The sequence below is a fragment of the Mauremys mutica genome, chromosome 1 (assembly GCF_020497125.1).
Source record: "Mauremys mutica isolate MM-2020 ecotype Southern chromosome 1, ASM2049712v1, whole genome shotgun sequence".
Classification (NCBI taxonomy): Eukaryota; Metazoa; Chordata; order Testudines; family Geoemydidae; genus Mauremys; species Mauremys mutica.
In genome coordinates, this window is record NC_059072.1 from 143277643 (window position 1) to 143302207 (window position 24565).

At 47.5% G+C, this 24565-nt stretch overlaps 1 protein-coding gene across 1 annotated transcript in view; it reads right to left on the reverse strand.

Annotated features, from left to right (window-relative positions):
- Positions 1 to 1967: 1967 nt before the first annotated feature.
- Positions 1968 to 24565, reverse strand: part of LOC123347658 (antigen WC1.1-like) — a 105608-nt gene continuing 83010 nt past the window's right edge. Inside the window, exons 7-13 of the mRNA XM_044984931.1 lie at positions 17955 to 18269; positions 17400 to 17462; positions 16999 to 17313; positions 16118 to 16255; positions 6351 to 6446; positions 4648 to 4731; positions 1968 to 1972 (exon numbers count right to left, since the gene is read on the reverse strand). Of these exons, the coding sequence (XP_044840866.1) occupies positions 1968 to 1972; positions 4648 to 4731; positions 6351 to 6446; positions 16118 to 16255; positions 16999 to 17313; positions 17400 to 17462; positions 17955 to 18269 (1016 nt within the window). The remainder of the gene's footprint in view (positions 1973 to 4647; positions 4732 to 6350; positions 6447 to 16117; positions 16256 to 16998; positions 17314 to 17399; positions 17463 to 17954; positions 18270 to 24565) is intronic.

Sequence of the window (24565 nt, forward strand, 5' to 3'; positions counted from 1 at the left end):
TGAAGTAATTAAGAGAATATTCACAGGGAAGATAGAAATAAACTACAAGCTGCAGATGTGCCAGCCTCATTGGTCCCTGGGGTTCTCTCAGCCCTTCCACTCTCAGAGATGTAAGACAAGACCTGCTCTGGAACCCTCAGACTGAGGGGATTTACAGATCAGATTGATTTGATACATTTCAGTACCTGGTTCAGTGGATCCTAGAGCTCCTAGATGATGAGGGGAAGGGGGAGTTCTGGAAATAGGTGACTGGAATCTAATTCAGAGGGATTGTTCCACAAAGCATTTGGTTACAATAATTACAAATGTAAATGACTTGGAATTGTCCAGAGTTTGTCTCCGGCTTCCTAAACTTGACATTTTAAAAATGTCTTTTCAATGCGTTCTCCTGATAAAGTATAAGAGGGGTAGCCATGTTAGTCTGGATCTGTAAAAGCAGCCATGTTAGTCTGGATCTGTGGCACCTTATAGACTAACAGATGTATTGGAGCATGAGCTTTTGCGGGTGAATACCCACTTCGTGGGATGCATGTAGTGGAAATTTCCAGGGGCATTTCCATACCTGCCCCTGGAAATTTCCACTACATGCATCTGACGAAGTGCCCCTAGAAATTTCCACTACATGCATCCGACGAAGTGGGTATTCACCCACGAAGGCTCATGCTCCAATACGTCTGTTAGTCTATAAGGTGCCACAGGACTCTTTGCTGCTTTCTCCTGATAAAGTTTACCCCATAAACTGCCATCAGTCTCCAATGTACTAACACCAGTGGGAGCTGAGCCAGCTAATAAGGGTGGGACATGGGCCCTCGGGTGTAAAATCTCTATGTCCCGCCCACCCCCCTGTCACAGTGTGTCTGACACAGCTGTATATAAGCTGCCATAGTTGCATGCCAGGAAAGGCTGGCAGGGAACATTACTGCTATGTAAAGGTCTCTGCTTTGATGCATTATGTTTAGAAATAGTGAGTAACCCTAGTGCTCATGGCAGTGAGCTGAGTGACCTGAGCCAAGTACAGCATGGACACCTCATGAGCAAACTGCTCCTTCAGTCTCTGCAATGGGCCTCTGTCATGACCTAGGACATCACACGCTTCCCTACCCCTGGGCCTCCACACAGCTCTTGTAATGCACCTGGTCAGTGCCCCCAGCGTTACGCCAATAGACAATACTGGTGGGTGAACTTTGTGGTTTTCTTAACAAACCACTATTGTTCCTACTGGGAAATACAATTAGTTTTTCGTCAGGGTGACGTTGCTTCCAGGAGTCGGAGTCACTACTCACCTCGGCCATCTGGAGTCTGGGGGATGTCGTTAAAGGCAGGCTCCTCCACGTTATCATAATCCAACTGAGACCCCCCTGGGGAAGCTCCCTCTGGAAGAGCAAACACCACATTCAGCCCCTGGCACCAGCAGTGTCTCTTCAGCGCAGGTGGTGCTTATAACTAGAGTTGTTTATCATGGCACATGAGAGGGAAGTCGCAGGGGGCCCATGGTGAGAAGGGCACAAGTCAGAGAACTACAGTAAAACAGGAGTCCCAGAAATAACTAGGGGCCAGACCTGTCCATGCAGAATCCAACAGCAGCTCTTGTATGTGTTTCAGTGGGAGCAGGATCTGGGCTTGTGCTGAGATAACAGGTTGGGACACAGGCCTGGCAAGGGCAGAGACGGTCTCTGAATCCAGCTGATCTCCTGTCTCACTGGGGAGGAGAAACCTCCCCGCTGCAGGAATTAAAGCTCATGCTGGGAGGTCACTGTTCTGATCCTTTGTGAGCTCCTGCTCTCCACTAGCCTCTCAGGCAGCCCAGGGCTCAGCTTGGCAGCGCTCCAGCTTCTCAGCAGAACTGGCTCATCTGCTCAGTGTCTCCTCTCCCAGCCACAGGCTAAACTCCCAAAGGGCCCAAATTCATGGACTCCCTTGAGAGCAGCTGGGGTAGAAAGGCTGCCCTGTTTACAGTTAGGCCTGGTCTACACTACGCGTTTAAACCGGTTTTAGGAGCGTTAAACCGATTCAATGCCACACCCGTCCACACTAAGAGGCCCTTTATATTGATATAAAGGGCTCTTTAAACCGGTTTCTGTACTCCTCCCCAACAAGAGGAGTAGCACTAATATCGGTATTGCCATATCAGATTAGGGTTAGTGCGGCCGCAAATCGACGGTATTGGCTTCCGGGTGCTATCCCACAGTGCACCACTGACCGCTCTGGACAGCAATCAGAACTCGGATGCAGTGGCCAGGTAGACAGGAAAAGCCCCGCGAACTTTTGAATATAATTTCCTGTTTGCCCAGCATGGAGCTCTGATCAGCACGGGTGGCGATGCAGTCCCAAATCCAAATCCAAAAAGAGCTCCAGCATGGACCGTACGGATGTGATCGCTGTATGGGCAGGCAAATCTGTTCTATCAGAGCTCTGTTACAGAAGACAAAATTCCAAAGCATTTTTAAAAAATCTCCAGACAGAGGCCACAGCAGGGACTCAGCACGCTGCTGCATGACAAACGTAACGGAAAGCCAAAGAATCAAATGGACACTCATGGAGGGAGGGAGGGGGGACTGAGGACTCAAGCTATCCCACAGTTCCTGCAGTCTCCAAAAAGCATTTGCATTCTTGGCTGAGCTCCAAATGGCTGTAGTGTCAAACACATTGTCCGCGGTGGTTCAGGGCATAGCTCGTCAATTTACCCCCCTCACCCACCCCCAGAAGTAAAAGGGAAAAAAATCCTCTCTTGACTCTTTTAAATGTCACCCTATGTTTACTGAATGCTGCTGATAGACGCGATGCTGCAGCAGTCAATGGCCGCATCCTTGCCCCCCCTCATGGGTGGCTGATGGTACAATATGGCTGATATCCATCCTCATCATCAGCCTTATGGCAGATGGTGCAGTGCAAAAGGACTGGTATCTGTCATCATCAGCCCGTGAGTGCGCCTGGCTGGCCTCCGGTGAGGTTGGCCGGGGCGCCTGGGTAAAAAACTCCTGATCATTCCTGGTAGATGGTGCAGTACGACTGGTAACCATCTTCATCATAGCAACAGGGGGCTGAGCTCCATCAGCCCCTGCCCTTCATGTGTAAAGAAAAGATTCTGTTCTGCCTGGACTATCATAGCAGCGGGATGCTGGGCTCCTCTCCCCCACACTGCTTAATGTCCTGTCTGGACTATCATAGCAGCTGGAGGCTGCCTTCCCCTCATATCTCACTAACAAGTCACTGTTTCTTATTCCTGCATTCTTTATTACTTCATCACACAAATGGGGGGACACTGCAATGGTAGCCCAGGAAGGCTGGGGGAGGAGGAAATCAACAGGTGGGGTTGTTGCAGGGGCACCCCCAGTGACTGGCATACAGCTCATCATTTCTGCGGGATCTGACACGGAGCGGTTGTGCTCTCTGGTTCTCTGATACACTGGTTCTCTAGTACACTTGCCCCATATTCTGGGCAGGACTGATTCTATTTTTAGATACCGTAAAGGAGGGATTGACTCAGGGAGTCATTCCCATTTTTGTTTTTTGCGCCCCCGGCCCATCTCAGCCAGGGGCATCTATGACAGCAGCAGATGGTGCAGCACAAAAGGACTGGTAACCGTCATCTCATTGCCAATTTACAATGGCATGTTAGATTGTACAGTACGGCTGATAATCATCTCTGCTATCATGCAAAAGCAAATGAATGCTGCTGTGTAGTGCTGCTGAATCGTCTCTGTCAGCAGCATCTAGTACACATACGGTGACAGTGACAAGAGGCAAAAAAGGCTCCAGGGTTGCCATGATATGGCATCTGCCAGGGCAAGCCAGGCAAAAAGGGCGTGAAATGATTGTCTGCCGTTGCTTCCCCCGAGGAAGAAATGACTGACGACATTTACCCAGAACCACCCGCGACAATGATTTTTGCCCCATCACGCACTGAGATTTCAACCCAGAATTCCAAGGGGTGGGGGAGACTGTGAGAACTATGGGATAGCTACGGAATAGCTACCCACAGTGCAACGCTCCAGAAATCAACGCTAGCCACGGACCGTGGATGCACACCACCGATTTAATGTGCTTAGTGTGGCCGCGTGCACTCCATTTTATACAATCTGTTTTACTAAACCGGTTTATGTAAATTGAGAATAATCCCGTAGTGTAGACGTACCATTAGAGATGGGCCCAAGCCAGGAAGTTCAGATCCAGGATTTTGCTTTAGACTGTTATAGTGACAGGTGCCAGCCCCAAAACTGAGATCCAGAGTTAGGGTCAGAATCTGCAAATTCCCTTCCCCTAAAATTCTGGTGGGTTCAGATCAGTGAGTTGGGCTGAGCCCATCTGTAATTATAATATTGGACAATATTCCCCCCACCTCTCAGAGATGAGAGAGGAGCCCTGCTGGGCACTGACGCCTTCCATCCAAAGACACTGACCCATCTCCGCCAGCTCTTCACCTGGGGAGGTCACTAGGAGCCACTCCCAGGGGTGTGTACTCAGGAGATGGGCACATGTTCCCATCCTGAGATTCTGGCAGAAATCCTGTTCAATGGGATTAGACCTGACTGTGTAAAATGGGAACCATGTGATGGGAAATGGCTAAGATGGAAGAAAGTGTCCTAGAAATTCTGTTCTCTGCCCAGTTTTGGGTCTCTTGGCCTGAGTCTGCCCCTCCCCCATTACCTTGTTCTGATCCAGGATCATTTTCCCCCTCGCTGTCCCCGGTGTAATACTGCAGCTTTGCCACTGAGTGATCTGAATAGGAGACTGGAGAGACAAGAACCAGAAATTCATCAGTGAGAACAGCAGAACTGTGGGACTGGGAACACATTTGGGGCCTGGAGCGGGATTTCTGGTCTCAGTCTATTCCTTCTTCTGCAGGAGATGGTGACTCACAGCAACTCTGAGCAGTGAGAGGCTGACACAGACTCCCCAAGAGAAATCTCCCTGTTATTGTGGTAAATGTGACTGAGGGGATGCTACAATCTGACCTGAAATATACTGGGGTGAGTGAAGGGCACGTCCAGGGAAGTTCCATAATGGTCCTGGCCTCCTCAGCCACATAGGGGACTCCTCCTTCTTCAGGGATATACCCACCTCCCACATGAATCAGTCGATCAGCTCTCCGTGGTGTTTCCCGATTAGGCCAAGATAGGCCCAGAGCAGAGTCTGAGATTCACTGTAACCATTTTGTCAGTGGTGTTGCGGGATGCCCTGAGCATGTTCCCAGGGCCCCACCACAGCACAGCCCTTGGGCAGGATGTTCCCATCAGACATTGAAACAAAAAAGCAGAATGGATAAAAGGGCCATGACTCAAACTCATGAGGCTCTCCTGGGTTGATCTCTCTGCTGTGAGGCATCTGAGTGGCTGTGGTGGGAGGGGGGCACAGAACATCCCCTGCTCCAGTGCTCCAGAGAATTTTCAAATGATAGTTTAGCCTGGCCCCAGATATTTGCTTTCTTGACCCCTCACTGGTTACACTCCAAGGCTGCAGGACAGACAGAGTGACATTAACTGTCCCTAGAACAGGGACACTCAGTGTATGGTGGGAAGGAAGCCCATCTCCCTCAGTCTACATGAGTAACTGCTGCTCTCACCACAGACCCAGTTCCCACAGCTAGAGCTTGGAAAAATCAAACAAACCCCAAACCCAAACAAAAACAAACAAACAAACAAAAAACAGATGGTTTGGTTCTCGGCTATTGGGGAAGGGGAAAGCAAAAAAACCAACAACAAAACCCAACAACATTGTTTTGAGTTGAGCCAAAAATTACTTTTTTTTTTTTGGCAAATTGAAAAGTAAAATAAATAGTTTAATATTCAATTAAAAGATTTGGTGTTCTTTTGGGCATTAGTCAATTTTTGTTTGTTTTTATAGATAAAATTAAAGGAAATTTTTAATGGAAAAATACAATTAAATTGAAAAAAACAAAATGTTTTCTTTAGAAAATGTTGAAATGAAATGAATTGTTCTGTGCGAATAAGAACAAATGGGTGAAATTAACAGGAATTTGTGAAATGTTTTGGTGTGTCTGAACCCGCATTTTTCATCAAACATTTTGTAATGAAGACTTGTGCCCAGCACCAATGAGAAGCTCACAGGGCTGAAGCTGCAGTGATTTCACTCTGGGCCAGGGCCTCAGAGGGAAAGGGCATTAGAGCTGCTCCCTGTTAAGAGTGACAGGTTTCAGAGTAGCAGCCGTGTTAGTCTGTATCAGCAAAAAGAACAGGAGTACTTGTGGCACCTTAGAGAGTAACAAATTTATTTGGGCATCTGATGAAGTGGGTTTTAGCTCACAAAAGCTTATGCCAAAATAAATTTGTTAGTCTCTAAGGAGCTACAAGTACTCTGCATCCTTTTTGTTAAGAGTGAGACACACAGACCTGAGCGACTGAACATCTCCTGCTTCTCTCTCATCAGGTTATAATCAATCTCCTCATACACGGCATCAGAGAAGGGATCCAAGGGTCTTCTGGAGCCTGAAAACAAAGTGCAGGGTTTGCACAGGGTCATTGAAACCAGAGATGGGAAACACTATGGGATTATCCAGCCCCTCCCCCCGGGGCCCAATGTGATCCTACAACACATTCCCACTGCTGGAATTGAAATGAGCCAGGGGACAGGGTTTCTTTCCACAACAGCCCTTCGATAATGGTTCTCAGGGGTAGTTCGCTGTCAGGAAGCTTCCTCACATTCATCTTAAATGTTCCCTTTTTAATCTCATCCCATTATTCCTGGCTATTGACCTTTGGAGCATCTTAAATAATTCTTCCCCCACACTGGTGTTTATCTGCAAAATGATGATAACACTTTTTTCCCATCAAGTTTAAGGCCAGATGGGACCATTAGAACATCTAGTCTGATCTCCTGTATAACACGGGCCACTGCATTTCACCCAGATACCCCTAGGTTTGAGCCCAAAGCTGCATTTAGACTAAAGCATTTCAGTCCTCAGAAGAATAAGCTCTTGTGTGCCACAGGCAGAAAACAGGAGTGACTAAGGTACCACCAATGTCCCAGGCCCCAGCAATGGCAGGGAACTGATGAGATGAGAGATGCCTAGATAATACTGGCAGGTGATTCATGGTCCATAGGAAAATGAAAATCCCCCAAGGTCCCTTTTTGCTAATCTGACCTGGGGAAAATTCCTTCCTGACCCCAAATCTGACAATTGGTGTGACCCTGAGCATGTGGAAAAGACAAACCAGCCAGATATCTTAGAAACAGGTTTCTCTATAGCACCTCAGAGGACTGGTCCAGCCCATCCAGTGTCACAGCTCCATTTGTAGTTAATGCCTGATGCTTCAGAGGAGGGCAAGAAACAAAACACAAATATGGGGACTTCCCAGAATTCCTTCCTGACCCCTGTGGGTGACCGGCTGAAGCCCTGAAGCATGAGATCCGACTATGGGCATTGTCTTACTGGAAAGTTGTGAATGTTACATGTATGTTGATGGCAATCCCATTCTCCATCTTCTTGCCAAGGAGCTGGTAGCTAATGTTTGTATCGTGTGCTATAAATGTAAAATCCCCTACATGTGCTAGGTTTGAGTATAATACAGTATAATGCTCCTTTCCCGCATTTCTCCTTCCTAAGATTGTCTTTTCTACTGTATCACTCTCTTCAAAACTATTTACCAGAGCTCGATTTTTATATACTTTTTTCCTGACAATATTTCCAATTTCTCTAGGTGCCTTTTCCATGATGTCTCTCCTTGTGATATTCAGAACCCCTCTGTCATAAACAGATAGTTAAGGGTTAAAGTCTGTTTTACCTGTAAAGGGTTAACATGCAGTACCTGGTGACCACCTGACCAAAGGACCAATCAGAGACGAGATAATTTCAAATCTCTGTGGAGGGAAGCCTTTGTCTGTGTTCTTAGTTAGTTCTCTTTTTGGATCTAAGAGGACAGTCATGTCTCCAAGTTCTCCTGGAGTAGTTTCTACTATTTAATAGTGAGTATTAATTAGAAAGGCGGGTTAGTCTTTTGATTTGATTTCTATATTTGCAATTGTGTGTTTGCTAAAGGAAATGCTTTATTCCTGTTTGCTGTTATTGCTTTTACTGAGAAAGGGGGGAGGGGGGATTCTCTCCAGAGATTGATAAGGTTATCCCCTATGAGTGTCCAGCTTGGGCTCATAGAGATTCTGTACTTTCTTTTTGTTCTCTTAATAAATTCTTTTCTTTTCTTTGGACTTGGTTAATTCCTTCTCTTGTGAAATTCAGGGGAAGGGGAGGGGGAAGTGAGAATTTCTCCTGGGTTTGATTCAAGCAGTTTGAATCAGGTATCTCTCTCCTAGGAAAAGGAAGTGGGGAGGAAGCAGGGGGAATGGTTTGTTTCTCCTGGGTGTAAGAACTCCACGGATTTGGGGCTCTTGGAATCCCCTAGGATTTTGGGGAAGGACTGTGTCTCAATCCACATTTCATGATTGAGTGGTGGCAGCTTACTAGATCTAAACTAGAATTTTAGTTTAGAGGGAAACCAAGTCAGGTCCCCACATTGGAGCCCAACAGTTCCAAGTGGGGGTGAGACCCATGACATGGTTGGCAGCGGTGACGAACCTGGCAAGGCATTTCTACCAAAAAGCAGTTTTTCTTTCTTGTTGCTTGAACAAGCAGCTTGAGGAAAAGGCAGTTTTGAAGCAGTTTTCAGGGTTAGAAGGAGTTTTTTTTCTCTGCTGGCTATGCTGAGGAAAAACTCTTCCCTAGAGGTGTGTCCTTCCTTTGTGATATCAGGTATCACTCAGGATTCCTAAGGTGGGGGGAAGTGCTCAACAAAGTACATTCCCATCCAGTCGGGAAAACAGGTTTGGGGGGGGAGACAGAAACCCTCCAGCCAGATTTTTTTTCCCTGTGTCTTTTGAAATCCCCTGGAGCCAGGGAATACAAATCCCTGAGAGGATTTACTACACTTTTTTCGCAGGTACTAAGTAGCACCAGCCGGTCAGCTGGGTTTATTAGTACCACAGCTCAGAAGGAGAGAAAGATTGTTTTTTTGGAAACATATTTTCAGCTGGGTTTAGCTGGGGGAAGTAAGGTTTTCTAACGGGCTGTGTTAGAAAAGGATTTTTTTCTTCTTCTTTTCTTTTTTCTTTCTGTCCGCTTAAAAACAGCTAGGAAAGAGGTGCAAGTTTTTCTAGGAGGCTTGTTAGAAAGGACCCCTACTGTGAGGTACTTAGCAAGTGCTAAAAACAGGACAAACCAGTTTTTTTGGTCTTCTCAGTATATCAGCAAACAGCAACTACACATTTGCAAATAAAAAGGTTTTGTTTCTTTTCTATTCAGTCTCTCGGGAATAGAAAGGGTTAGGAATTGGGGGAACCAGTTCACTGAATGCAGAGGGGTGTGACCAGCACCAAAAAGCAACACCAGCAAGCCGCACATAAACTGCAGAGGGGTGTGGCCAACACCAGAAGGCACTGTTCTCCATCCCAAGAAATTTCCCACCTACATGGCAGGTGAGAACACTAAGGCCTTCTTGAAAAGTTTTAAAAGGACCTGCCATGGGTACAGCATCCCCGAAGACCAGTACAAGGACTGGTCAGCAAAGTGGACTTTTGCTGTCTATAACAATTATTCCATCCCCATGCTACTGGGGGAAGACTTGGCCAACCATGTGCAGCTGGCCAAGAGGGGGGAGTGGTCACCCGCAGCCAGGCCAAACAAGCAGGCACTCCCATCCCTGTTCCTGAGCCATCCACCAGAACCCGGTCTGTGTTACCAAAGACCCAGACAAAGGTGGTGGAACCGAATCTCATGCCAACAACTACAGCAGCCATAGTACATCCAGTCCCAGGACCGGAACTGGAAGAGCAACCAGCGGCAAAACCAGCGCCAGCACTGACGCCAGCGCTTGCAACTCCACCGCCAGGGGGCGCCAACGGGCCTGAACTGGCAGAAGCAGCAAACAACTCTACCCAAGAGGCTCAGCCAGAGCCTGAAATATCACCTTGTGCACCAGCGGAGAGCGGTTCACAGTCAATGGAAACAACCTCATCACCTACATCGCTTCCAGAGAGACCAAGCCCAAGTCCACAGTCTAAGGAGGAACTAGTGTCTCCAGCTTCAAGGGAACAGTTCCAGACTGAGCAGGAAGCCAATGACAGCCTTAAGAAAGCTTGGGCGGCAGCACGCAGCAACCCACTGCCTCTCAGCTCTTCTACCCAATTCCAGTTTGTTGTAAAACAAGAACTTTTATATAAGGACATTCTTTCTGGTGGACACCAGAAAAGCCACAATCCTCAAAAACTGTTGGTAGTTCCAACTAAGTACCGGTACAAGCTCTTAAGCTTGGACCATGACATCCCAGTGGTCATTCTGGGGTGAACACAACCAAAGACAGGTTGGGGAAGTCCTTCCACTGAGGGGATGGGCAAGGACGTTGCCAAGTATGTCCGGTCAAATGCATACAAAGTGTTCTTCAATGTCAAATATCTTGTTGTTTACATACTTAGTAGTATATGTAATAGTGCATGTGTTTTAGTAATCTGTTTATTTTACAGTTCTAGGAGGAAATCACCACCAGTAGTTCCCACTGTTGGCGATTTGGGGGGCGTGTCATAAACAGATAGTTAAGGGTTAAAGTCTGTTTTACCTGTAAAGGTTTAACATGCAGTACCTGGTGACCACCTGACCAAAGGACCAATCAGAGACGAGATAATTTCAAATCTCTGTGGAGGGAAGCCTTTGTCTGTGTTCTTAGTTAGTTCTCTTTTTGGATCTAAGAGGACAGTCATGTCTCCAAGTTCTCCTGGAATAGTTTCTACTATTTAATAGTGAGTATTAATTAGAAAGGCGGGTTAGTCTTTTGATTTGATTTCTATATTTGCAATTGTGTGTTTGCTAAAGGAAATGCTTTATTCCTGTTTGCTGTTATTGCTTTTACTGAGAAAGGGGGGAGGGGGGATTCTCTCCAGAGATTGATAAGGTTATCCCCTATGAGTGTCCAGCTTGGGCTCATAGAGATTCTGTACTTTCTTTTTGTTCTCTTAATAAATTCTTTTCTTTTCTTTGGACTTGGTTAATTCCTTCTCTTGTGAAATTCGGGGAAGGGGAGGGGGAAGTGAGAATTTCTCCTGGGTTTGATTCAAGCAGTTTGAATCAGGTATCTCTTTCCAGTGGCTAGGAGAGAGGGAGGGGGGGAGGTTTCCCTCCTGTGAGTGGATCTGTATTTCCCCAGGGAACGTCTTTGAAGGGAGACAGGGGGAAAACAGGGGTGTCCCGGCCCACGTAATTGACCGAGGTGGTGGCAGCAAAAGGGAGACCTACCCTAGGATTTTAGGGTGGGGGGATACATGCGGGTCCTCACTTTGAAACCGCCCAGTTTCAAGTGAGGGTAGACTCATGACACCCTCCCTGGGATAGATTTAGGGTGACCAGATGTCCTGATTGTATAGGGACAGTCCCGATTTTGAGGTCTTTTTCTTATATAGGCTGCTATTACCAACCACCCCCTGTCCTGATTTTTCACATTTGCTGTCTGGTCACCCTAGATAGATTGTGCAACCCCAGGCAGGGGCGACTCTAGGCACCAGCAAAACAAGCAGCTGCTTGGGGAAGCCCATTTGCAGGGGCGGCAGCTGGCAAGGATCCAGCCTGGGAGCTGAGAAACAACAGGGGGCCCTGGGAGGTGTAGTTCCTTGGTTAGCTCCCTGCCTATAGAGCCAGCCCTGGAGCAGTGAAAGAACTACGTTTCCCAGCATTCCCTTGGCCACTATCAACAGGAAGGGAGGGGGAGGGAGTATGGTAGCTAAAACTTCATGCTGCAGCTTGCTGTGAATGGAGAGCTCACTGATAGAGCAGGGTGGCCCTGTGAATGGGGAACAAGTGTGCCCAAGGAGTAGAAGGCTTTGGCCCAGATATCCCCTTCAGAAGACATCCCCAGACTGGATTAGGGATACTGGTGTGACCTCACCTTGCAGCCCCCAAAGAAGGAATTCGGTGGACTAAATGGACAGTGCACCTCTCTATCTGAATCATAGAATATCAGGGTTGGAAGGAACCTCAGGAGGTCATCTAGTCCAACCCCCTGCTCAAAGCAGGACCAATTCCCAACTAAATCATCCCAGCCAGGGCTTTGTCAAGCCTGACCTTAAAAACCTCTAAGGAAGGAGATTCCGCCACCTCCCTAGGTAACCCATTCCAGTGCTTCACCACCCTACTAGTGAAAAAGTTTTTCCTAATATCCAACTTAAACCTCCCCCACTGCAACTTGAGACCATTACTCCTTGTTCTGTCATCGGATACCACTGAGAACAGTCTAGATCCATCCTCTTTGAAACCCCCTTTCAGGTAGTTGAATGCAGCTATCAAATCCCCCCTCATTCTTCTCTTCAGCAGACTAAACAATCCCAGTTCCCTCAGCCTCTCCTCATAAGTCATGTGCTGCAGCCCCCAATCATTTTCATTGCTCTCCACTGGACTCTTTCCCATTTTTCCACATCCTTCTTGTAGTGTGGTGCCCAAAACTGGACACAGTACTCCAGATGAGGCCTCACCAATGTCGAATGGAGGGGAATGATCTCATCCCTCAATCTGCTGGCAATGCCCCTACTTATACAGCCCAAAATGCCATTAACATCCTTGGCAACAAGGACACACTGTTGACTCATATCCAGCTTCTCGTCCATTGTAACCCCTAGGTCCTTTTCTGCAGAACTGCTTCCTAGCCATTCAGTCCCCAGTCTGTAACAGTGAATGGGATTCTTCTGTCCTAAGTGCAGGACTCTGCACTTGTCCTTGTTGAACCTCATCAGGTTTTTTTTGGCCCAGTCCTCTAATTTGTCTACGTCCACACCATCCTCCAGATCATTAATGAAGATTAATGAAGGTATTGAACAAAACTGACCCCAGGACCAATCCTTGGGGCACTCTGCTTGATGGAGCCATTGATCACTACCCGTTGAGCCTGACGATCTAGCCAGCTTTCTATCCATCTTATAGTCCATTCATCCAGCCCATACTTCCTTAACTTGCTGGCAAGAATACTGTGGGAGACCGTATCAAAAGCTTTGCTAAAAATCAAGGAATAACACATCCACTGCTTTCCCCTCATCCACAGACCCAGTTATCTCCTCATAGAAGGCAATTAGGTTAGTCAGGCATGACTTGCCCTTGCTGAATCCATGCTGACTGTTCCTGATCACTTTCCTCTCCTCTAAGTGCTTCAGAATTGATTCTCTGAGTACCTGCTTCATGATTTGTCATGAAGGTCATGAAGTCATCCAGGACCTCCCCCGTTCACCATGAGTTTTCAAAGATAATGGTCAATGGCTCTGCAATCACATCCGCCAACTCTTTTAGCACCCTTGGATGCAGCGCATCCCTCCCCATGGACATCTTCTCGTCCAGTTTTCCTAAATAGTCCCGAAACACTTCTTTCTCCACAGAGGGCTGGTAACCTCCTCCCCATACTGTGCTGCCCAGTGCAGCAGTATGGAAGCTGATCTTGTTTGTGAAGACAGAGGCAAAAAAAGCACTGAGTACATTAGCTTTTTCCACATCCTCTGTCACTAGGTTGCCTCCCTCATTCAGTAAGGGGCCCACACTTTCCTTGACTTTCTTCTTGTTGCTAACATACCTGAAGAAACCCTTCTTGTTACTCTTAACATCTCTTGCTAGCTGCAACTCCAAGTGTGATTTGGACTTCCTGATTTCACTCCTGCATGCCCGAGCAATATTTTTATACTCCTCCTTGGTCATTTGTCCAATCTTCCACTTCTTGTAAGCTTCTTTTTTGCATTTAAGATTAGCAAGGATTTCACTGTTAAGCCAAGCTGGTAGCCTGCCATATTCACTATTCTTTCTGCACATCAGGATGTTTTTTTTTCCTGCAACCTCAATAAGGATTCTTTAAAATACATCCAGCTCTCCTGGACTCCTTCCCCCCTCATGTTATTTTTCCCAGGGGATCCTGCCCATCAGTTCCCTGAGGGAGTCAAAGTCTGCTTTTCTGAAGTCCAGGGTCCGTATTCTGCTGCTCTCCTTTCTTCCTTGTGAGGATCCTGAACTCAACCATCTCATGGTCATTGCCTCCCAGGTTCCCATCCACTTTTGCTTCCTCTACTAACTCTTCTCTGTTTGTGAGCAGCAGGTCAAGAAGAGCTCTGCCCCTAGTTAGTTCCTCCAGCACTTGCACCAGGAAATTGTCCCCTACACTTTCCTAAAACTTCCTGGATTGTCTGTGCACTGCTGTATTGCTTTCCCAGCAGATATCAGTGTGATTAAAATCTCCCATGAGAACCAGGGCCTGCGATCTAGTAACTTCTGCTAGTTGCTGGAAGAAAGCCTCGTCCACCTCATCCCCTTCGTCTGGTGGTCTATAGCAAGCCTAGCAAGGGAGATAGAAGCCCATTTTCAACAGCCTTTTTTTTTTTAAGTTTTATTTGTTTAAAAGGAAGACAGTGATATTGCATTGGCAAATTCCCCATAGAAACAAAGAGTGGAACAAAAGAATAATAAAGGCACCTTGACTTTTCCTCATTTATGGAGGACAGTCTTATAATATGCATCCAGATATGTTCCAATCACACAAGCTGAAAATTGTTCCACTTTACTACAGTTCTGTAACCATATGGGAACCAATCCTGTCTGTGTTCTGTGCACATCCAAAATTCCTGCTGAATGACCTGCCCTGGGAGCAAGTTATCAGTGACCCAGGACTGGGGTGGAAGAAGGGTGCAGGTGGAGGGGGCTGGGGCAGGGGGCAGAGAGCCCAGGGCAGGGGTGGCAGGGGGTGCAGGTGGAGGGGGCTGGGGCAGGTGGGGGTGTGTAGGTAGGGAGGCACTGCTGGGGTGGCAGGGGAGAGCCCAGAGCTGGGGCAGCACAGGGTGTGTGGTGGAGAGCCTAGGGCTGGGGTGGCAGGGGGCGGCAGGGGGTGTGGGTGGGGGAGAGAGCCCAGGGCTGGGGCTGAAGGGGGTGTGTGGGTCGGGGGGCGAGCCCAGAGCTGGGACGGCAGGGGGGCGCGGGTGGGGGAGAGAGCCCAGGGCTGGGGCAGCAGGGGGTGCAGGTGCGGGAAAGAGCCCAGACCTGGGGCGGCACAGGGTGTGTGTGGGGGAGAGCTCAGGTCTGGGTTGGCAGGGGGTGTGGGTTGGGGGCGGGAGAACCCAGGGCTGGGATGGCAGGGGGGTGCAGGTGCGGGGGAGAGCCCAGGGCTCGGGCGGCAGGAGCTGGGGGGCAATCCCAGGTCTGGGGTGGGGGGCAGCCAATTTTTTTTTTGCTTGAGGAGGCAAAAAACCTAGAGCCGGCCCTGACCCCAGGCGGTTTCTTTGGGAATCACTGTATTAAATCTATGAATGGTTTATGTTCTACTGCATGTGGGAGGGTTACCACAGCTCCTCCAGGAAGAAAAAACTGTGTGTGTGAGAATGGCGGGGGTGGGGGGAGGGTTGATTAAGGTGAACCAATGAGATTGTAACAACTCCAGAAAGGTAACAGCCTTTAGGGTGGTTTACACAGAGTGGTTCAAACTGGGTTACCAGAGACCATGAGACAAAGAAAGATTTCTGATATTAAAGGCTGAGTTTAAACAGACTCAGGGCCTTCATTTTGATTCAGCAAATGGGCAGGACCTTCTGTCCACGGGGATCCCAACAATGAATAGTTGGAGGGACGTTGGTCTACCAGGCTGCCCATGAGGAAGATGGGTGAATTCTGGTATGCTCAGCAGGTGTGGAGGAATTTTTATTGTTTTTAAAGTGTTCCTTGTGATACTTTCATCCTACTAACAAGGTGCAGTCTGCTGAGAGAGAGCTGGGTGGTAACTTGTAACTGCTGGCAATACACTGCTCATAGCCCTTGGAGAGAACGCACAGCATGGGGGCTGGCCTATGGGCAGACTGGTTTGTTGGGGGTATCACAGTGGAAGGCAGGGGGCTGTGCAGCATTAAAAACCCCTGGCCACAAAGAGGTGGGACAGGAGGTTCCCACCCAGAGACGGGGGGGGGGGGGATACAGATGTAGCTTTTCTGAAACTGTAAAGGTCCCTAGCTAGTATCATCTGGGCTCTTCCAGTAACAAAATATTAAATGAGAGAAGAGTTAGGTGTCCTCGGCCACCCCACCCAGCCCGGTATCGCCCCTCACCCTGACACCCTGCAGCCCCCCTGCTATTGCAGAGGCATTTCACACAGTGACACCAGTCAGCACCCACCTCTGCGCTGTGCCCTGGCACTTCGCACCTGCGCCCCCAGGATGATTAAGACCAGGCAGAGCAGGGCCCCCAGGATAATGCAGATGACCACGGGCACCGTGACTCTCCCACTGTCAGTCGGAGGGCGACGCGGGGGAGCTGGACGGAAATGAACATACAAAAGGGAGAGTTTATCCTGTGAGAGTCGAGGTGTGCGGGGAGGGACAGGGAGCTCCCCAGTCACTCGTTGCACGGCCCAGGACAGCAGGGTAATGGACTGGGACAATCTATCTGCCATGGGGGCAGCTCACAGGCTGCTGTTTTAATCATGGGCCCTGCTCTGTCAGCTGGAGCCAGCAGACAGGCATCCTCTGGATCAGCAGCGCCTGCAGCTCCCACCCAGGTGTCATTCGCCCTCAGATTTCACAGGCTATGGAAAGGAACTCCTTCCCTCAGGCTGCAGCTTGCAGCTCATCCGCTGTGACCCAGCACCAGGGAAATTTAACCCTTGATGGGAAGAGGGGGATGCTTTAAGTGGGGTATTTGGAGAATCTGTCCTCTCTGTCAGACCTGCAAAGGGAAAGGGAGGAGAGTTGGAGCCTGGAATGAGGGGGAGGTGACGTGTTTGTTCCCAGGGGGAACCTCACCACTGAGAGTCCCTGGTTGTCTCCAGCTGTCACCTCCACAAGCTCCATCAGAGCAGCACAGGGATGCAGGGGCTATGTGGGCTGATGCCTGAGCCAATCCGACCCCACAAAAGTCCCACCCCACAGCATCCATGATGCTCCTGCACACAGGCGAGGGGAGGGCCTGGTCTGGGACCAAAGGGATGGGGGCGTGGGCTGATCCATCCTCCTCCCTGAAAATTACAGCATGTAGCAGAAACATCTCCTGTCACTCACCTGAGCAATTCACAGCAGCATCTTCCTTATGACCACAGTTGCTCTCACCCCAGGGCTTAGCAGGACAGTCCCAGAGAGATGACTCTGTCCCTCGGCAATTCAATTTCTCCACCCAGATGGGACCAGTCCCCTCGCCGAATGCAGCCTTGTCCAGGGCAGATACAGCAGATCCACAGCCCAGTAGTTTACACACAACGTTAGCATCCGCCATGTCCCAGGAGTCATCACAAACTGTTCCCCAGGAGCCACGGTACCAAACCTCCACTCTCCCCGAGCATCTGTCCTTTCCTCCCACGACACGTAACTTCTCCTGGTCTGGAAATGCAGAAACCTCACATGTTACTGGGGAAGCTGGGAAAGTCCTTAGCGACCAAGAGTGAAACAGTGAGAAGCAGAGATACCTGTGCAGCTTGGAGAGTTCGGGCATTCGTCAAACAGGATCTGAGTTGGTTTTGCTTTTTTTCCTATGGAGAGAAAAAGCTGAGGTGAATGCACTGGGCTGTGCGTGTGATGTGGGAGTAGAATTTATCTGTATTTTAAACCCAGAATACCTAATTAATTTGCTCTAGGCCAACATGCACCCAGAATTGTGGGGGATTCCAGTCTCGACCCAAACTGCACAGCCTGGGCCCATCTCTGATTGTTCATCCAAAAAGGATTAATAACCATAGAGCTGCCTCTAGGGAGAGGCTTTTCTTTGCTCTCACACTACCTTAGCGCACTGTGTAACACCGGTCTCGTTTATAATTAATTGATTAACTTCCATGTTTGTTGTTAATCAGAGAAATGCTTATTCATATAAAAGTCTGTGAAAATATATTTGTATCTTGTGTTGAGAATTTACATCTACCTACACTGAGGTGTGAACAACAAGTTCTATCCTAACCCTTCAATTAATTGAACACATCACATACATGTGTGTTTGCACGCATGCATGCAGGTAGTTTCAGAATTACCAGCGCAAGAAATATGGGTCTCTTCTGCTCGGTTTTCACATGACTTTGGATTCCAGGGCTCTGATGGGCACTGCCAGAGGGAGCTGTGCTGCTCACTGCATATAACCTGGTCCAGCCACGTGAGACCAGAACCTGCTCCATATTCATAGTCGCTTGCAATCTGCCCTCCATTCCCACAGTTCAGCTGTTTGCAGACAATTGCTGCGGTGACTCCAGACATCTGATTGTAGCAAACACTGCCCCAAGTCCCATTGTAGAAAACCTCCAGCCGCCCAGCACAGTCACTGTCGCTCACCAGCCTCAGATCTGTGAATTCTAGAAGGAAATGCACAAAAAGGGAATTTAAATCATCTGATTCTGAAATGAACTGGGGTGGGAAAAGTGAAATCCCAGCGATTGCAAACAATCCTGTGCATCATTCTGCAGGAGCAACTGCTAGAGAACCACTCCAAGAATGAGAGATTCTTTTACACATCACAGGCCACCTAGAAATACAGTGGGCATCTCTGGAAGGCCACCACTTACCAGCAGCTACATACAGATTGTAACAGATAAAGGCCAGGAAGGATCGTGACATTGGCAGGCCAGATGCCAGCTCTTGCCCAGGCTGCAGGCATTAGCTGAGAACTGACAATCTCGTAGCTGGAGATCAGGCCAGGTCACCTGTATGTTAGCTTTGCTCAAAACAGGTATTAGTCTTGTAAGAATGTATTTAGTGTTTAGACTCTATGAAATGGTGGTTAGTTGCTGCAGGCATTAATCTCACTTGTAATGGCTGTGGTCCATGCTACAAGAAAATATGTAAGTTTTGCCTTATAAGTGTGAAAATGTTTGCTCTCAACTTGTGAGCTCAGGCACGGGAATCATCTTCTCCCCCTCCCCCATGCCCAAGGACTTTCAAAATCAGATGGGCTATCAATGATCATCACAATATACAGGATTGGTTAATGGCCTTATCACACCCAAGGAGCAGCACATGCAGAAGGCCTCGTCCCCACTTTGAAGGCTGGAAGAAGGAAATAAAAATAGTAGATGTGATGATTGTTCATCTTTTTGGCTGTTTGAACTATGACAGGGCTAGAGACACCAAACTGAAGCCAGAGACCCCAAGGGGTTATCCCTGGGTCAGTGCTGAAGGACATTTGGAATTGACAGATCACTACAATTCTGTCCCTCCTAGGATGTAAATGGTAACTCATTTGTGTGTATATGTTTCTTTGCTTTAACCTGTAAAATAACCCTTTTATTTCTTTTTCCTAGTCAATAAACCTGCATATAGCACTGGTCTACAATTTTTGAGAAGTCGTCTGCTTCAGAGATAAAATGTGCTATTTATTATGTATTTTGATGTGCTGAATTCAAATATGACAATTAAAACAACTGTTTGGCTACTGTTTCTAAGATATTTAAGTTTTTACATTTTATGTCTATGTATATTGTGTAGATAGTAGAGTTTTAATCATAAATTGTAAACCTAGGTCTTTTCATGTGTTTATGGTTGCTTTACATGATAATATTTCACCTGTCCTGTTTATGTAACACTTTAAAAATCAGCAAAAGGGTTATATAAATAAAATTTATTATGAAACAAAAGGCAAAAAACTATTATGTACATAGTTTTGTCCTATTCAGTGTCTACTCGGCGCTTCTTGGCTTGTCTCTTGTATTCATTAAATGGAGCATCTCTTGTCACTGTCCGGCAATAGTCTGCAAGCATTGATGGGCTCCATTTGCCCTGATAGCGTTTCTCCATTGTTGCAATGTCCTGGTGAAATCGCTCGCCGTGCTCATCGCTCACTGCTCCACAGTTCGGTGGAAAAAAATCTAGATGAGAGTGAAAAAAAATGTATCTTTAGTGACATGTTGCAACCAAGGCTTTTGTATGCCTTGAGGAGGTTTTCCACCAACAACCTGTAGTTGTCTGCCTTGTTGTTTCCGAGAAAATTTATTGCCACTAACTGGAAGGCTTTCCATGCCGTCTTTTCCTTGCCACGCAGTGCATGGTCAAATGCATCATCTCAAAGAAGTTCACGAATCTGAGGACCAACAAAGACACCTTCCTTTATCTTAGCTTCACTTAACCTTGGAAATTTTCCATGGAGGTACTTGAAAGCTGCTTGTGTTTTGTCAATGGCCTTGACAAAGTTCTTCATCAGACCCAGCTTGATGTGTAAGGGTGGTAACAAAATCTTCCTTGATTCAACAAGTGGTGGATGCTGAACACTTTTCCTCCCAGGCTCCAATGACTGTCAGAGTGGCCAATCTTTCTTGATGTAGTGGGAATCTCTTGCACGATTATCCCATTGACAGAGAAAACAGCAGTACTTTGTGTATCCAGTCTGCAGACCAAGCAAGAGAGCAACAACCTTCAAATCGCCACAAAGCTGCCACTGATGTTGGTCATAGTTTATGCACCTCAAAAGTTGTTTCATGTTGTCATACGTTTCCTTCATATGGACTGCATGACCAACTGGAATTGATGGCAAAACATTGCCATTATGCAGTAAAACAGCTTTAAGACTCGTCTTCGATGAATCAATGAACAGTCTCCACTCATCTGGATCGTGAACGATGTTGAGGGCTGCCATCACACCATCGATGTTGTTGCAGGCTACAAGATCACCTTCCATGAAGAAGAATGGAACAAGATCCTTTTGATGGTCAGAGAACATGGAAACCCTAACATCACTTGCCAGGAGATTCCACTGCTGTAGTCTGGAGCCCAACAGCTCTGCCTTACTCTTGGGTAGTTCCAAATCCCTGACAAGGTCATTCAGTTCACCTTGTGTTATGAGGTGTGGTTCAGAGGAGGAGGATGGGAGAAAATGTGGGTCCTGTGACATTGATGGTTCAGGACCAGAAGTTTCATCCTCTTCCTCTTCCTCGTCTGACTCAAGTGAGAATGATTCTGGTGCATCAGGACCCGGCAGTCCTTCTCCGTGGGGTACTGGGCGTATAGCTGATGGAATGTTTGGATAATGCACAGTCCACTTTTTCTTCTTTGACACACCTTTCCCAACTGGAGGCACCATGCAGAAGTAACAATTGCTGGTATGATCTGTTGGCTCTCTCCAAATCATTGACACTGCAAAAGGCATAGATTTCCTTTTCCTGTTCAACCACTAGCGAAGATTTGTTGCACAAGTGTTGCAGCATATGTGTGGGGCCCACCTCTTGTCCTGATCTCCAATTTTGCAGCCAAAATAGAGGTGATAGGCTTTCTTAACCATAGTGGTTATACTGCGCTTTTGTGATGCAAAAGTCACTTCACCACAAACATAGCAGAAGTTATCTGCACTGTTCACACAAGTACGAGGCATCTCTGCTCACTTTGGCTAAACAGAAATGTGTCCCTTTGCAAAATCAAACACTGACAAATAAGAGAGCACGACACTGTATGATTTCTAGAGCTGATATAGGGCAATTTGTTCAGCAGAGTGATGTAAGCTTCGTTATGATTGCATCATCCATGACTTCTAGGAATAACATGATGCAATTCATATCATGTATGACGCAATACCAGCTTCAGATTGCATCATTCATTGTTTTGCCTAAAAAGCAAGTACTGTCCAAACCCAGTCATAGATTTATTCATAGATCCAGTCAAAGATGTATTTTAGTCATTTGTGGTTTAAATTGAGAGCCCTTCCCTTTATAACTCACTTATCCTCCGCTATTCCCAAGTCAAGGGTCGTATATACTGACCCAATAGCATAACGGGAAAACTAGAGCCAATCAACAATTTTAAGCATCATTTTCATTCTCAGTGACCCAGAATTAGTAAAGTTTGACTACATTTATTTCAGAAGCATTTTGGCTGTAGAGCAGTGGTTTATTACAGGATTGGCTAGTGGCATTGTCTTTGGTGTAAGATCCAGGGCACCAATGATACTGCCAAGAATGACCTTGAGCGCATCACTGCAGACTACGTGGCTCTGGGAAGAAGGATAAAGGAGTTTGAGGTGCAAGTGGTGTTCTCGCCTATCCTCCCTGTGGCAGGAAAAGGCCAGGGTAGAGACCGTCGAATCGTGGAAATCAACGAATGGCTACGCAGATGGTGTCGGAGAGAAGGGTTTGGATTCTTTGACCATGGGATGGTCTTCCAAGAAGAAGGATTGCTAGGCAGAGACGGGCTCCACCTCACGAAGAGAGGGAAGAGCATCTTTGCAAGCAGGCTGGCTAACCTAGTGAGGAGGGCTTTAAACTAGGTTCACCGGGGGAAAGAGACCAAAGCCCCGAGGTAAGTGGGGAAGTGGGATATCGGGAGAAAGCACAAGTAGGTGAGTGCAAGAGGGGATGGCTCCAGCCCCATACTGGGACACCAGGACAATCAGCGAGTTATCTTAAGTGCCTATACACAAATGCAAGAAGCCTGGGGAACAAGCAGGGAGAACTAGAAGTCCTGGCACAGTCAAGGAATTCTGTTGTAATTGGAATAACTGAGACTTGGTGGGATAACTCACATGATTGGAGTACTGTCATGGATGGATATAAACTGTTCAGGAAGGACAGGCAGGGCAGAAAAGGTGGGGGAGTTGCGTTGTATGTAAGACAGCAGTATGACTGCTCAGAGCTCCAGTATGAAACTGCAGAAAAACCTGAGAGTCTCTGGATTAAATTTAGAAGTATGAACAACAAGGGTGATGTCGTGGTGGGAGTCTGCTACAGACCACCGGACCAGGGGGATGAGGTGGACGAGGCTTTCTTCCAGCCACTAACAGAAGTTGCTAGATCACAGGCCCTGGGTCTCATGGGTGACTTTAATCACCCTGATATCTGCTGGGAGAGCAATACAGCAGTGCACAGGCAATCCAGGAAGTTTCTGGAAAGTGTAGGGGACAAGTGCTGGAGGAACCAACTAGGGGAAAAGCTCGTCTTGACCTGTTGCTCACAAACAGGGAAGAAACAGTAGAGGAAGCAATAGTGGATGGGAACCTGGGAGGCAGTGACCATGAGATGGTCGAGTTCAGGATCCTGACACAAGGAAGAAAGGAGAGCAGTAGAACAGAGACCCTGGACTTCAGAAAAGCAGACTTCGACTCCCTCAGGGAACTGATGGGCAAGGTCCCCTGGGAGAATAACATGATGGGGAAAGGAGTCGAGGGAAGCTGGCTGTATTTTAAAGAAACCTTATTGAGGTTGCAGGAACAAACCATCCCGATGTGTAGGAAGAAAAGTAAATATGGCAGGCGACCAGCTTGGCTCAACAGTGAAATCCTTGCTCGTCTTAAACACAAAAAAACAGCTTCCAAGAAGTGGAAGATTGGACAAATAACCATGGAGGAGTATAAAAGTATTGCTCAGGCATGCAGGAGTGAAATTAGGAAGGCCAAATCATGCTTGGAGTTGCAGCTAGCCGGAGATGTTTGGAGTAACAAGAAGGGTTTCTTCAGATATGTTAGCAACAAGAAGAAAGTCAAGGAAAGTGTGGGCCCCTTGCTGAATGAGGGAGGGAACCTAGTGACAAAGGATGTGGAGAAAGCTAGTGTACTCAATGCTTTTTTTGCCTCTGTCTTCACAGACAAGGTCAGCTCCCAGACAGCTGCACTCTGCATCACGGTATGGGGAGGAGGTGACCAGCTCTCTGTGGGGAAAGAAGTAGTTCGGGACTATTTAGAAAAGCTGGACGAGCACAAGTCCATGGGGCCGGATGCGCTGTATCCGAGGGTGCTAAAGGAGTTGGCCGATGAGATTGCAGAGCCATTGGCCATTATCTTTGAAAAATCATGGCGATCGGGGAAGGTCCCAGATGACTGGAAAAAGGCTAATGTAGTGCCCATCTTTAAAAAAGGGAAGAAGGAAGATCCAGGGAACTACAGGCCAGTCAGTCTCACCTCAGTCCCTGGAAAAATCATGGAACAGGTCCTCAAGGAATCAATTCTGAACCACTTAAAGGAGGGGAAAGTGATCAGGAACAGTCAGCATGGATTCACCAAGGGCAATTCATGCCTGACTAACCTAATTGCCTTCTATGATGAGATAACCGGCTCTGTGGATGAGGGGAAAGCAGTGGATGTGCTATTTCTGGACTTTAGCAAAGCTTTTGATACAGTCTCCCACAGTATTCTTGCCAGCAAGTTAAAGAAGTCTGGGCTGGATGAATGGACGGTAAGGTGGATAGAAAACTGGCTAGATGGTTGGGCTCAACGGGTAGTGATCAATGGTTCCATGTCTAGGTGGCAGCCGGTATCAAGTGTGGTGCCCCAAGGGTCGGTGCTGGGGCCGGTTTTATTCAATATCTTCATTAACGATCTGGAGGATGGTGTGGACTGCACCCTTAGCAAGTTTGCAGATGACACTAAACTGGGAGGAGTGGTTGATACGCTGGAGGGTAGGGATAGGATACAGAGGGACCTAGACAAATTAGAGGATTGGGCCAAAAGAAATATGATGAGGTTCAACAAGGACAAGTGCAGAGTCCTGCACTTAGGACGGAAGAATCCCATGCACTGCTACAGACTAGGGACCGAATGGCTGGGCAGCAGTTCTGCAGAAAAGGACCTAGGGGTTATGGTGGACAAAAAGCTGAATATGAGTCAACAGTGTGCCCTTGTTGCCAAGAAGGCTAATGGCATTTTGGGTTGTATAAGTAGGGGCATTTCCAGCAGATT